Below are 12,681 nucleotides of genomic sequence, written 5' to 3' on the forward strand. Positions count from 1 at the left end.
AAAAGGCATGGGGACTGTGAAGTCCTGTCCCCACGCTGCTGGCTCTGCTGGGGCCACAGCACTCAGTGCTGCTTTAACACCAGTGTTCCTTCTTTGTCAAAGAAGCTCGTTCTGTGGCTCCAGCTGTGCCCGAGTGAGGCTTTTGGGCTGTTCTCACGCAGACCTTATGGGTCCCTGTGCTGTGAGGAGGCTGCCCCTTCCCTTGCTGATGCTGTTAGGAGGGAACAAGGCTGTTTGTGCTCACGTGGCGCAGCACATGGCCTTAGCAGGGCCATTCTCCTTTAGACCATTGGAACAGAGGCCTCAGGCTTCATTCTGGATTTTGAGGTGCACTCTCCAGTAGGTCTAACAGACATTTGCTACTGAAGGAACCCAATGGGGAATAAACTGCACTGCGCAAATCCTCTGCCGCGAGCTAGGTTGGGGCTCCCCCAGAGAAGCCCGTGCCTCTGGGACCAGACGTCCCTGAGTGCTTGGTCAGATACGGGTTCCTGCATGCACCTGCAGGCCTATGCAGTCAGAGCCTCTAGGATGGATCCTTTGTTGTGAAGTTTGACCTGGGTGGCTGCATCCCTTACCTGGGCATGGGGAGGGAGATGTTCTTTCCTTAACAGCTGTGGTCCTGTTGTATTCAGAGTTGAAGGCAGACTTCTCGGCTACAGAGTTGCCTTTTCCTAGGAAAATACAGAGTGAAGAACATGGCATGTAGATTTGCACCACAGTCTGTGACTCATGTGGCGCTTTCTCTCCAGCTCCCTGGCTCCCCGTGTGCTCCATGGTTGTCCAGTATGCCTCCCAGATCCCCAGCTCTCTCCAGACGCAGCCTGTCCTGCAGTCCCAGGTGGAGAGCCTGCTCCGCGGCACGCACCACAGGTGGAAGAGCGGGAGCCCCTCCCCAGGCCGGGGGGCACGGCCCTCAGTTGCTGAGATCCCGTGGGATGACATCATCGCCTTGTGCATCAACCACAGGCTGAGGGACTGGACACCCCCCAGGCTTCCCGTCACACCAGGTAGTTAGTGCTTGGTGCCGTGGGCCGGCTCCTCAGGAGACTTTCCTGGTCCAGTTTCAGCAAAGGAAGATGTTTACTTGATGGTTGTTTCCTTCCTGCGGGTCCCCGCCCTTCCTCTCCTTAGGGCTACCTCTCCAAGCCAGTGACCTCCAGGTGACTTATAAACATTGGGAAGAGCTGAGAAGGTTCCAGGAGAGCCTGCATTCATCTCCCTGAAATGGGCCCCCAAGGCTGGCTTTAGAGAGACTTCTCTGAGTAGTCACACTGGCCACGCAGGCCTGGACGTGAGCCTCTCTGGACCTTGAATGACCCATGGAAACTTGGAGCATATGTAGCTCAAGCATGGGAGTCACATAATTGTGTGACTTTAATCGGAAGGGCTAGTCCTTAAGTCAGTGAATTTAAGCAGACATCAAGTGGTCACCTGTTGCTCTTTTGATATTCTTTTCTCTTCTTCTTTTTGTATCGTTTTCTCAGAGGCACTGACTAAAGATGGTCAGATATGTGTGTATTTTTTTAAAAACCATTTGAAAAACTACGACGTTCCTTTGTCGTGGGAACAAGCCAGAATGCAGACGCAGAAGGAGCTACAGTTGAGTCAGAGCCGGTGAGATCTGTGTTCAGTGTGCGTTTCTGTCATTCCACAACCCACAACCAAGAGAGTGAACTGTATTCTCTAACAGAGTATACAGCAGAAATTCACATCCTATACATGAAATCCAGCCCATTGTGGGGAGATTCCGACAGATGCTGGAGGAACAGATCATTCCCGTGTAGTAGAAACTGTTGTAGAGCAGAGAGAAACAAGCATCGCATTTCATTTATTGGACAAACCTGACCCTGAAGTCGTAACATAACCAGGAGAGTGCAGACAAAAGAAAGCTGTTGTCTGATCTCACTTACAAACCTGGTTCAAAAATACTCAGTAAGATGTTAGCACATGCAGTTCTGCAGTACGTAAAAAACTCACAGGCTCGCTTTATACCATGCTCTACAATATAAACAGTAGTACACAACTATTTGTGTAATTTGCTGCCATAACAGAAAAATAAGCGGTCATTTCACTAGGTGTTGAAAAGTTTTCCTTAAAATTTATACCCATTCCTTCTCCCTCTCCAAGAAAACAGCTTATACCCATTCCTGATAAAATTTCCTACGAAACTTGGGTAGAGCAGTTCTTTAGCTTGATAGGGCTGTCTGCCATAAAACTACTAACAAACCCCATGCTTCTCAGTAAAACATCAGAAACACTGAAATGAGAACCAACCTTGAGCTGCCCTGACATCACTGCTGTCCACTGTTGTCCTGGAGACCCTGCCCAGTTTAGGGCATAAATATCAAGAGAGGAGGACCAATTATTTCCAGACAGTAAAATTGTCAGTTCAGGATCATCGACAGTCACACCCTTAGAACTGTTCAGCATTCAGCAAGGTGACCAGACAGATCAACCTACAATGTACAGAAATTCTCATTCACAGCAGCAACAAATCTAGAACATATGGACACAAACTGACCAGGAGAGGCGCCAAACCCCTGTGAAGGGGATTCTCAGAGCCCTGAAGGTGCAAAGAAAACCTTGAATAAATGAGGGGCAGGCTAGGCTTTGCTGACTGGAGGGTGCAATGCTGTAAAGATGTCAGTTCTCAAACTATAAAGTCAGGGCATTTCTAATCAAAAGCCCAAAAGGATGTTTCCGCCTGGTCTTGACAAGTTAATTCTAGAATTCATCAGGATGAGAAAATGTGTAGCAATTGCTGAGAAAATTTTGAATAAGAATAACAAGGAAGGTCTGCTCAGCCTGATCTCAAAACATATAATAAAGTTACAGTAGACAAATGGGTCAGAATAGAAAGTGCAAGAACAGAACCATATGTGATAAAAGTACCACGCCAAATGTGGGAAATTAGTGCAGAGAGGACAGACTTTTTGGCCTCTGTTTAGAAAAAGCATTAGACTCTCATCTCCCGCTGCTGTAAACATTACTTCCAGGGGAATTCCCTGGCGGTCCAGTGGTTAGGACTCAGCGCTTTCACTGCCCAGGGCCTGGGTTCGATCCCTAGTCGGGGAACTAGAATCCCGCAGGCCTCGCATCACAACAAAAAAAAAAAAAAAAAAAAAAAAAAATCCAGATGGATTTAGGAGCTACATGAAAAATAAGAACCTTGCCAGTATTAGGGAAAAACAGAGACTGCTGATGACCCTGGAATGGGAAGCAAAACTCAAGAGTAGAGAAGCTTCGGGAGCCTTGCTGCCCAGGAGAGGGGAAGCTGCTGCAAGGCAGAGGCTGCCCTTCCTCTGCGCCTGTGCCTGACCCCAAAGCACCCCACTCTACCTGATGCCAGAGGAGCCCTTTTCTCCCTCTCTTTCCTGACCGTAAGCATTTCAAAACGTTACTTACAGTTTGGGGATAAGATCTTTTCATCCTTCTGCAAACAAGCTTCGCACTCCGTTACTTCACGGGCACCGCAAAGGGAAGAGAGGTGCGGAGCGCGGCCGAGAGGGGCGGATTCCCAGCACCGACGACCTGATGCACAGAGCCTCTGCCCAGGAGCTCCTGGCCCAGTGTCTGTCCAGCAGCCTGCTGCTGGAGAAAGAGGAGAGCAAGAGGTGAAGCCCGTTTCCGGGGTTCGTTTTGTCCTTTAGGCCGCTTCATGCCGGGTTAGCAAGGATCCCAGGGACGAGACTGTTTAAAAAAGAAGGCAGGTCAGACGTGTGAAGGATAAGCTCTTTGAGGACAGAGGCAGTGCCCTCGATAGTGTGCCTTCGACTTTTATTATTTGAAATCGGTTTTGTTGATTGTTTATCACTGAAAGTCCCGAGTCTCCTAGTGGGGAGTGAGTGTAGCTGGCTAACTAAGCCTCTGTGGCACGTGGCTGGCACGCTCTGCCCGTCTGGCCAGCCTGGGCATTGGGGCATTCCCACACTGCGGCTATGTAGGAGCTGGATGGAGCAGGGCTTCCCTCTGCCTCTCCCACCACCCGTGTTCATGGTTTTACTGAGGAAGAAGAGACGGCAAGAAGGGAGTTTCCACTGTCATCCTCATGCCTCCCCCTGCCCTGTCCTCTCCAGCAGCCTCTGTGTCCAGCCAGTAGGCAAGGTCAGCCCCTCCCCTTGGCCCACCTTATGCTCACTTCTGGCCTCTGCTCACATCTACTCAGTGAGGACCTCCTTACCCATCTCACCAGTCCTCCCTGTCTCCATGTCTCTGCCTTGTCTTTCTCGTCTTCAGACGTCTCCTTTGTCTGTCTCACCTCACTAGAGTGTCAGCTGCCTCCAGCTGGGCCTTGTCTGTTCTGTCTCAGTGCTGTGTTGCTGGTACCCAGAATGATGCCTAGCATTTGGTGGAGGCTTGATAAATATGTGTTGGGAGAGTGAATGAATGTGTCATGATTTCTAAAAGTAGATTTTCCTAGGTCTGTATCATTTAAGCAGTTTGGACCAGATTATGTTTCTTTAAAAAACAAGTATATGGAGTGGACAGCTCTGGAGTATGTTAGGTGTCAGTGCGATGTTATTTTGGGTTAATTTTAAACTAAAGCAGCAATCCATACATTTTGGATAATCCAAAGAGATCCAAATTAATTATAGACACATAATAGCAAAATAAGCCAGAGAAGATAAACCAAGTGAGAGAAGTACAAGTAATGTTAAAAACCAGTTGTTTTGGATAAATGCCACCTTTTTCATTAAATATAAATCGGTTTTATAAGTTAAAGAGAAGATACTAAATTTTTTTAAACAGTGCTTTTCTGCTTCTTAGTTGATGTCATAACTTAGTTCCACCCTTAGTAAAAAGCAGAGCTTTAAAAAATTTAAAGCATATATAGGAGAAAAGTGAGTGACAGTTAAATTTTTGCTTCCTAATGCTCAAATGTTTCAGGTTTGAAGATCAACTTCAGCAGTGGTGGTCAGAGGACTCGGGAGCATGTACAGATTCAACTTCCCTTCCACTCTACCTTCCTCAGACTCTGGTGTCTCTGCCTCAGACTATCGAACCTGTGATGAAAACATCTACAACTACTAGCCTTCAGGTGAGAAGAGAGTACATTTGGCATTTATATTAGACTTAACAACTGAGAGAATGACTGGGAAAAAAGTAATGTCTCGAGTCATCGTATGATGTCATGATGACCAATAAATTATTAGCTTAAATTAGATCTTTTCTTAAACTTAATCTGTCAGTATTATAGTGGCCCAACTAATTCCGAGTTTCTGCTTATGAAATGAATGAAGAATGGAATTGACACATGCTTAAGAACTGAACAAAACCCATAACCATGTTATGCTGACATGCAGTAAAGTTTGGAGGAGAATAACAAAGGTGACAACAGTGGTTCGGTTTATGGAGCACATACTGTCCAAGCTTTGGCATCACCCAGACCTCCCTTCTGGTATTAATTTTCCGTGAGGAAAATTAATGAATGAGGAGGGTATGCTCACAGAAGTCAAGGGCCTCCCCCAAGAGTGTTCAGCTGGTCAGTGGCAAAGCTGCTTTTTAAAGCCAGACCCAGCTGGCTCCGAAGCTCAAGGTCTTTCTACTTCACCATTCTTCCTTCAGTGATAAAAGAAACAAAAGCAGAGTTTATATGCATAATGCTGGACAGGCAAAATGTATGCTCCTGGATTGGCATTTAGGAAGCCCTTCAATTGCAGAGAAAAACAAATTAAGATGACATACTATTTCCAATTATTAGTTTGGCAGATACCTTAAAAATATTTGTACGCTTTGACTTAACAATTCTGCCCTAAAGAAATTACTGATGACAAAAGTTAATGTATTTTTGTTCACTGTAGCATTAATTATAGTACATGAAAGTGGAAACTAAACATCCAAAGATGAGAGTCTGGTTCAGCAATTACAATACATATGATGGCATAGTTCGTAGCTCTTGACAACGATGTCTTATAAAAACGACTACAAGTTGTTCATGGTAGAATCAGAAGTGGAGGGACTTCCCCGGTAGTCCAGTGGTTAAGACTGTGCGCTTCCAATGCAGGGGGTTTGGGTTTGATCCCTGGTAGGGGAACTGAGATCCCACATGCCATGCGGCACGGCCAGAAAAGGAAAATTTAAAATATAAATAAAGAATCAGAAGAGGAAACATTCCGTGGCCGATGATGGCAGCTGTATGTGTATGTGCTGGAAGGGGCTGGAAGGATGTGTGATAGATGCCAAGAGAGGGGTTTGTTGAGCCTAGCAGGCCCCAGAAGAGGTTTCTAACGTGAGTCAGATCCAGTGCCTTTAAAGAAAATATATCTTGGCTTGTGGGTATCCCAAAGCTATTTTTGGTTTCTTTTTTTGTTCAAATAGAATGACAGGACGGGGGAGCAACTGCAGATGTCAGAGGCAACAGGCACGTCTGTGACCGAACGGCTGAAGCGCCTAGAAAGGCTGATCCGGAGTTCAAGGGAAGAGGACGTTGCCTCTGAGCTCCATCTCTCTGCACTGCTGGACATGGTGGACATTTGAGCTGCTGGACCTGAGAGAGGGTCTAGAAGATGTTCTTTTAACTCAAAATAATGTTATTCTCAGATGCTTGGTGCATGTTGGAATGTGATTATTAATCATGCAAATAAACCACTGGAATATCTAATGAGGTCTTCCTCAGTTTTCAGGATGAAAGGTTGTTTTCTCCTGTGTAATGTCTTTGATACTCTTACCTGTTTTCATGATCTCTTCTGACTGTTGTGCACCAACACATGCTCTTACATTTCAGTGTGTAACGGTGATTCATTGTCTTAGCAACAGTTGCAGTCCCTGATGTGCCAAATCAGTAGTGCAGGGATGAATAAGGTGCAGGGACCCTGCCCACCCGGCCTGCCCAGCTCACACCTCAGAGAGCCAACAGGTGTACTGAGCCAGCTGTATATGTACATAGCTCTCTGAGGCATGGGGCACGTGCCTGCACTGGAAGCAGGGGGAGACAAGGGGATTGGGCAGAGGACAGAGCAGAATTCTTGGAGAGGAGTGCAGTGGTATACCCAAGAGGATGTGAGGAAAACCTGGAGGTGCCAGTTTGGTAGTACTGCCAAGTGAGGGGATAGGCCAGACCGCCGAGACCCTTGCTGCTTTACTGTGAGTACTATGGGAATCAGCTATTGGAGGATATTAGGCAGAGAAGTGATTTGGTCACATTTTGTTTCAAAAACTGCATATGGGGAACAACAGTAAGACAAGCAATGGATCTCGAAAGGAGGATGCTGCAGCTGTCCAGGTGAAAGAAGAAGGGTATAATCCTGAGTCTGCTAGCAGTTGGCGTGGAGAGAAGGGATACATTTGAGCCATATACAGAAAGAGGTATTAACAGACTTGATGCTGAGTATGACCGTCAGTCTTAAATTGGCACTCAGCATCTCCCTACTATATCCCACATCCCCTAGACTCTCTGAGGGAACTATTTCATATCTTCTTATTCTCTTCAAATCTACAACATTCCTAGATGATGACCTGCTTCTTATTTCATTGAGAAAAAAGCACTAGGAACAGAACTTGCTCATCCTACCACCACCAAATCTACCAGCCAAACCCTGCATCCGCCAGAACGAACACTCATCAACTCTTAGGGATTTCTTCAGTGATTAACTTCATGTTTATCAGTAAAGACTTAAGTAATGCTATTTCTTAATCTCGATTTTAGACATCTGTTGATTTCCTACAATAGAAAATGAGTCAGCTCTCATACTGTCCTCTCTGCAACGTGTATCACCCACACATGCATACTACATTTCCTCTCCCACTAGTCTCCCAAAACGATCTAAGATGTTAGCTGAAATCTGCATTCAGAGTTCAGTATGACTATAATACCGTTTGCTGTCGAGCCCTGTATTGGTTTATGGTTACACTTCCTTTAGGGACAACTTTCAGTTGTACCTGGAGTCAACTGTCTTGCTTTTTCATTTGCTTGGTTTTCTGTGTTCCTAGCACTACTTCACCCAAACCTCTCCTCGTTAAGTGTGAAGCTCCTCCCAACACTCAGGTGCCTCAGGTACTATGCTAGCTCCATTTTCTTCTGGAAATGAACTGCTGGGAAATCCCCCGTCTGTGCCACCTTGGACGTCTCCTGGATTCTGAGTCGTATACCTTCCTCTTCTGTGGTCTGCTTTCTCATTTTGATGGAGCTCATCTTTTAGAGCCTTCCGAGCTTGCATATCTAAAAGATCTTCATTTCTACCCTTATGTTAGATTCATCATTTGAATGGAAGTAGAATTTTACATCGGAAATTATTCCTCTGCGTTTTTGCTTGTTTTTTGTCTCAAATTTCTCAACAACATGCTTGACGTATTGGTTTGCCTCCCCTATTCCCTGCCGAATTTATTGTGCTCGGCATGTTGTAGTGCTTTTTTCCAGTAGTTTTTGCTATGTAACAAACTACCCCAACCATAGCTTAAATTTGGGAAGGACAGGCTGGGCAGCTTTCTCTTGGGATCTCTCATGCAGTTGCAGTCAGGTATTGAATGCAGGTATTGGGACTGTGGTTATCTGAAGTCTTGACTGTGGCTGGATGTCTGAGACAGCTCACTTACATAGCGGGCAGGTGATGTTGCACTGTTGGCTAGGGGCTCAGCTGGGGCTTTCGACCTGAGTAGCTATATGTGACCTCATCATGTGGCCTGGCTTCCTCACAGCAAGGTGGCCTCAGATAGGACTTCTCACATGGCATCTCAGGGCTCCAAGTGCAAGTGCCCCAGTGAGCGAAATGCAAGCCCAGCTTTGGAATCTGTGCAGGATCACTTCCACTTCATTGTATTGGTTACAAGCATCTGGTTATAGATTCAAGGGACGGGGCATAGGTCCTATTTCTCAGTGGGGGTGAGTGGTAAGACCACATTGTAAAAGAGCATGTGAGATGGGAGATTTTGCAGGCATCTTTAGAAAATATTCTCCCATGCTTTTTCAATCCAGAAAACTTTCCCCAATTCTGGGAATTTTTGGAAATTATTTAATACAATTTTTTCCTCCACGGTTTCCCTTTGGAACTCCTAATACTCAGATGTTTGACCACCTGTATTGATGCTCCAATTTTCTTTTCAATTTTTGTATATCTTTATCTTTTTATTCTACTATTCTAAAATTTCTCTATCTCCCTGTTCTAGTGATTTTAAAACTGCTACCATATTGTGAATCACTATATTGTACACCTGTAACATATAAAATTGCACATCAACTATACTTCAATAAAAAAAGTTTAAAAAATTTTAAACTGCTGCCATATTTTTAATTTCTGAGAGTCTTTTTCTTAACGTTTCTTATTAGAGACGACTCCTATTAATTCATTCATTTATTCAGTATATACTTTTGGAATGTTTACCATATGCCAGGCATTATTCCAGGTGCTGGGGATATAGCAACAAATGAAACAAATTTCAGCCCTCACAGAGCTTGTATTTTAGTGGGGGAGATAGACAATAAACAAGATAATGATGCAAAACATTTGGTATGCTAACTGGTGATAAGCACAGAAAAAAATAAGTCAGGGAGGGAAAGAGTATGTCAGGATGTTGCACTCATGAAACAAGAACCATCTATCTCTGTGAGGACATGTTTTCATCAAAGTCCTCTTCTACGACTTTCAATCATCTCCATTTCTCAAAATTTCCTTTTTCGGGACTTCCCTTGTGGTGCACTAGTTAAGAATCCGCCTGCCAATGCAGGGGACACGGGTTCGGTCCCTGGTCTGGGAAGATCCCACATGCCTCGGAGCAACTAAGCCCATGTGCCACAACTACGGAGTCCACGTGCCGCAATTACTGAAGCCCACGCGCCTAGAGCCTGTGCTCTGCAACAAGAGAAGCCACCGCAATGAGAAGCCCCCGCACCACAACGAAGAGTAGCCCCCACTCACCCCAACTAGAGAAAGCCCGCGCGCAGCAACGAAGACCCAACACAGCCAAAAAAAAAAAAAAAAATTTCCTTTTTCGTTGCCTTTCGTGGTAGAGGTTTTCCTCAAATGTTTGGCTCATGTTGATGACTGGGCTCTGAGGAGCTTGCTGGAAGCTCTGTGCCAACAGATACAGCCTGCCAGCTGATAGGCTTCTCTGTTTTTCCACTAGGTCCCAGGGGCCAATGTTTGGAGGTCTTTGGGGGGAGGGGCATTTGCTCCAGAGAAATCCTCCTATTGCCCGGAGCTATACGGCTGAGTGGGAGAAGTGGAACTGCCACAACAGTGGAGACTTTCACTCAACACCCTGCTTTCAGTGGCCCTCAGCTATGTCTTGTGCCTGAGTTCACACCTGCTCTGACTCCACTGCTGCAGGCTTCCGTCCAGGTAGGGGAAGGGGTCTATTGTCAGACTGCTTCTTGTTCAAACTTTACACCAGTTCTAACTTCCGCACCTTCCTGGGGCTCACGGGCAAGAATGGTCTTTTTCCCCAGTGGCTTCACCCCGACAGTGGGTTGCAGCTTCCTCTGGCTTGCTAAGGCAGTGAGTATTCCTCCTTGCATTCCTGGCCTCTCCAATTTTGTTGACCTCCCTCGTTTACTGGTGCTTCCTCTCCCATTCTTTCACTACTATGCATTTTTGTCTCTTTTATTACTTTATGAAAGTAGGGTTTAGGTGGGAAACGGAAGTCAATACCTGTGCTCAGTCTGACATGTTTAATTGGAAATCCCGCCCCCCGCCCCGCCTTTTTAGCTACTGCTGGGCTTTTCTTCTCACATCTCCTGAGATTGCTCTTGTCAGTCACCAGTAAATTGTCTTGCCACACCTAGTCGCCAGTTCTCAGACCTCATTTTACAATCCCTTTAAAATCTCCGCACAGATCACCATGTCTTCACCTGGCTTCCCTGACTCCACATTCCTCTAGTTTTTCTCCTCTCTCTGGCCACTCCTCCTCCTCTAGGTTGGAAATGGTTGGTGCCCTAGGACTGATCCTGGAAATTCTTCTCTTTGGAACACTCACGCCCTAGCTGATTTCATCCAACCTTATGTTTTCAAACATCACCTGAAAACAGGCGACTCCCAAGTTTCTCTCTCTAGTTCTGTCTTCTCTCCCGAATACCAGCCTGTCTACTCAGCCTATCCACTTGAATGTCTAATGGGCATCTCTGTCTTAACATGTTCCTAATCTAAGTTGAAAGTTTTCCCCAAACCTTCTTCTCTACTTTAGAAATGACACTATCATATGCCCAGTTGTCCATGCCAAAAACCTCAGAGTCTTCCGTGTCCTGTTTATTGGACAAGCAGGAATTGGTAGGGTGCAAGTGGAGAGAAGCATTATTTTTTCTCATGACTCTCCCTAGAAACTCTTATCTGTGATTCTCAGATAGATTTTATAGGTTTTTCCTATCTTAGAAATTTTTTTTTATAAATTTCTTTCTTTATTTTTGGCTGTGTTGGGTCTTCGTTGCTGCACATGGGCTTTCTCTAGTTGCATTGAGCGGGGGCTACTCTTCGTTGCGGTGCTCGGGCTTCTCATTGTCGTGGCTTCTCTTGTCGTGGAGCACGGGCTCTAGGCGACAGGCTTCAGTAGCTGTGGCACGTGAGCTCAGTAGTTGCGGCTCGCGGGCTCTAGAGCACAGGCTCAGAAGTCGTGGCGCACGGGCTTAGTTGCTCCGCGGCACGTGGGATCTTCCCGGGCCAGGGCTTGCACCCGTGTCCCTTGCATTGGCAGGTGGATTCTTAACCACTGCGCTACCAGGGAAGCCCCCCTATCTTAGAAATTTTAAAAAGAGGATTATTGTTTTGCTCATAAAAAGTCCAGTCCAGTAAAATATCAAAACTCAAATTCTGCTCCAAGCGAAACCTATTTCCTCCCTTAGCTTGACCAGAGTCAGAGTTTGAGATGTCCATGTAGGCTGGAGCCCTTATTCCCATGCTTTGTGTTTCCACATTGGAGGGACGACCCTGGAGAGAAACTTCCAGCCTTTTTCCCTCTCCCAGGGAAGTGTGAATTGGTGAATTTAGGAGAACAGACAGGGTTGACGGTGCTCAGGCTCCTCTGGGTATACTTTCTGGGGTCAGTAGGCTGACAGGCATCCATCTGCTTGTTGGCACCTGGCTGCATGGTGCTTGGTGGGACAGCTCTGTGGAAGCTGCAGTTGTCCCCCTGGGCCAGAGGCTGGGAGGTCTACGTGTCTGATTTAGAGGTGGAAGTAGCTAGCCGTCTTGATCGTCAATCTAAGCCATGTCTTCCAAACTAGTTTCTTCTCTGTAGCAAGGCTGGTATTTTGATATCCAAACCTCTTATTGCTGCGTCTTCTTCATTGGTTTCTGAACTGGGATAGGGAGAGGCAAGTGTCCTTTACTGACCATCTAACAGCCTGATATTCCACTAGGGGAAGGTGCATGTGTGCTTTCATTTGCAAATCCCCCCTTGCCCCCTGGCTTGCTGGGGTTCATGGCACGGGGATAGGACTCAAGTGATGGGCCCAGAAACACTCACCTAACTGGGGAAGCTGTGACCTGATGTCAGGGCTTCTGTGGGGAAGACGAAGAAATGGTGGGGCTGTCCGTGAGTTCCTGCAGAGCCGCCTTTGGGACCTCAGTGTCCGCACAGTTTCCTCCAACTCCGCGGAGCCCCCGGCTCCTGCTGCACACCCTGCGGCCACTTTATCCTCACCCAACCTACCCCCAGTCCTTTCAGCACATTCTCCATCTTCCTCTCGCTTCCCTTTACAGTCCAGGCCTTCCACATTTACTTCGCCGGGACCGCAAAACTGCAGGGCTCTCT

General features: G+C 46.4%; 1 protein-coding gene across 1 annotated transcript in view; it reads left to right on the forward strand.

Moving 5' to 3' along the window:
- Positions 1-6,601, forward strand: part of MCM3AP (minichromosome maintenance complex component 3 associated protein) — a 43,783-nt gene extending 37,182 nt beyond the window's left edge. Inside the window, exons 25-29 of the mRNA XM_029213908.1 lie at positions 753-1,010; positions 1,488-1,617; positions 3,411-3,617; positions 4,891-5,041; positions 6,322-6,601. Of these exons, the coding sequence (XP_029069741.1) occupies positions 753-1,010; positions 1,488-1,617; positions 3,411-3,617; positions 4,891-5,041; positions 6,322-6,480 (905 nt within the window). The 3' untranslated portion in view covers positions 6,481-6,601. The remainder of the gene's footprint in view (positions 1-752; positions 1,011-1,487; positions 1,618-3,410; positions 3,618-4,890; positions 5,042-6,321) is intronic.
- Positions 6,602-12,681: the final 6,080 nt, after the last annotated feature.

The sequence above is a fragment of the Monodon monoceros genome, unplaced genomic scaffold (assembly GCF_005190385.1).
Source record: "Monodon monoceros isolate NGI ecotype Baffin Bay Population unplaced genomic scaffold, NGI_Narwhal_1 Super_Scaffold_11, whole genome shotgun sequence".
Taxonomy (NCBI): Eukaryota; Metazoa; Chordata; class Mammalia; order Artiodactyla; family Monodontidae; genus Monodon; species Monodon monoceros.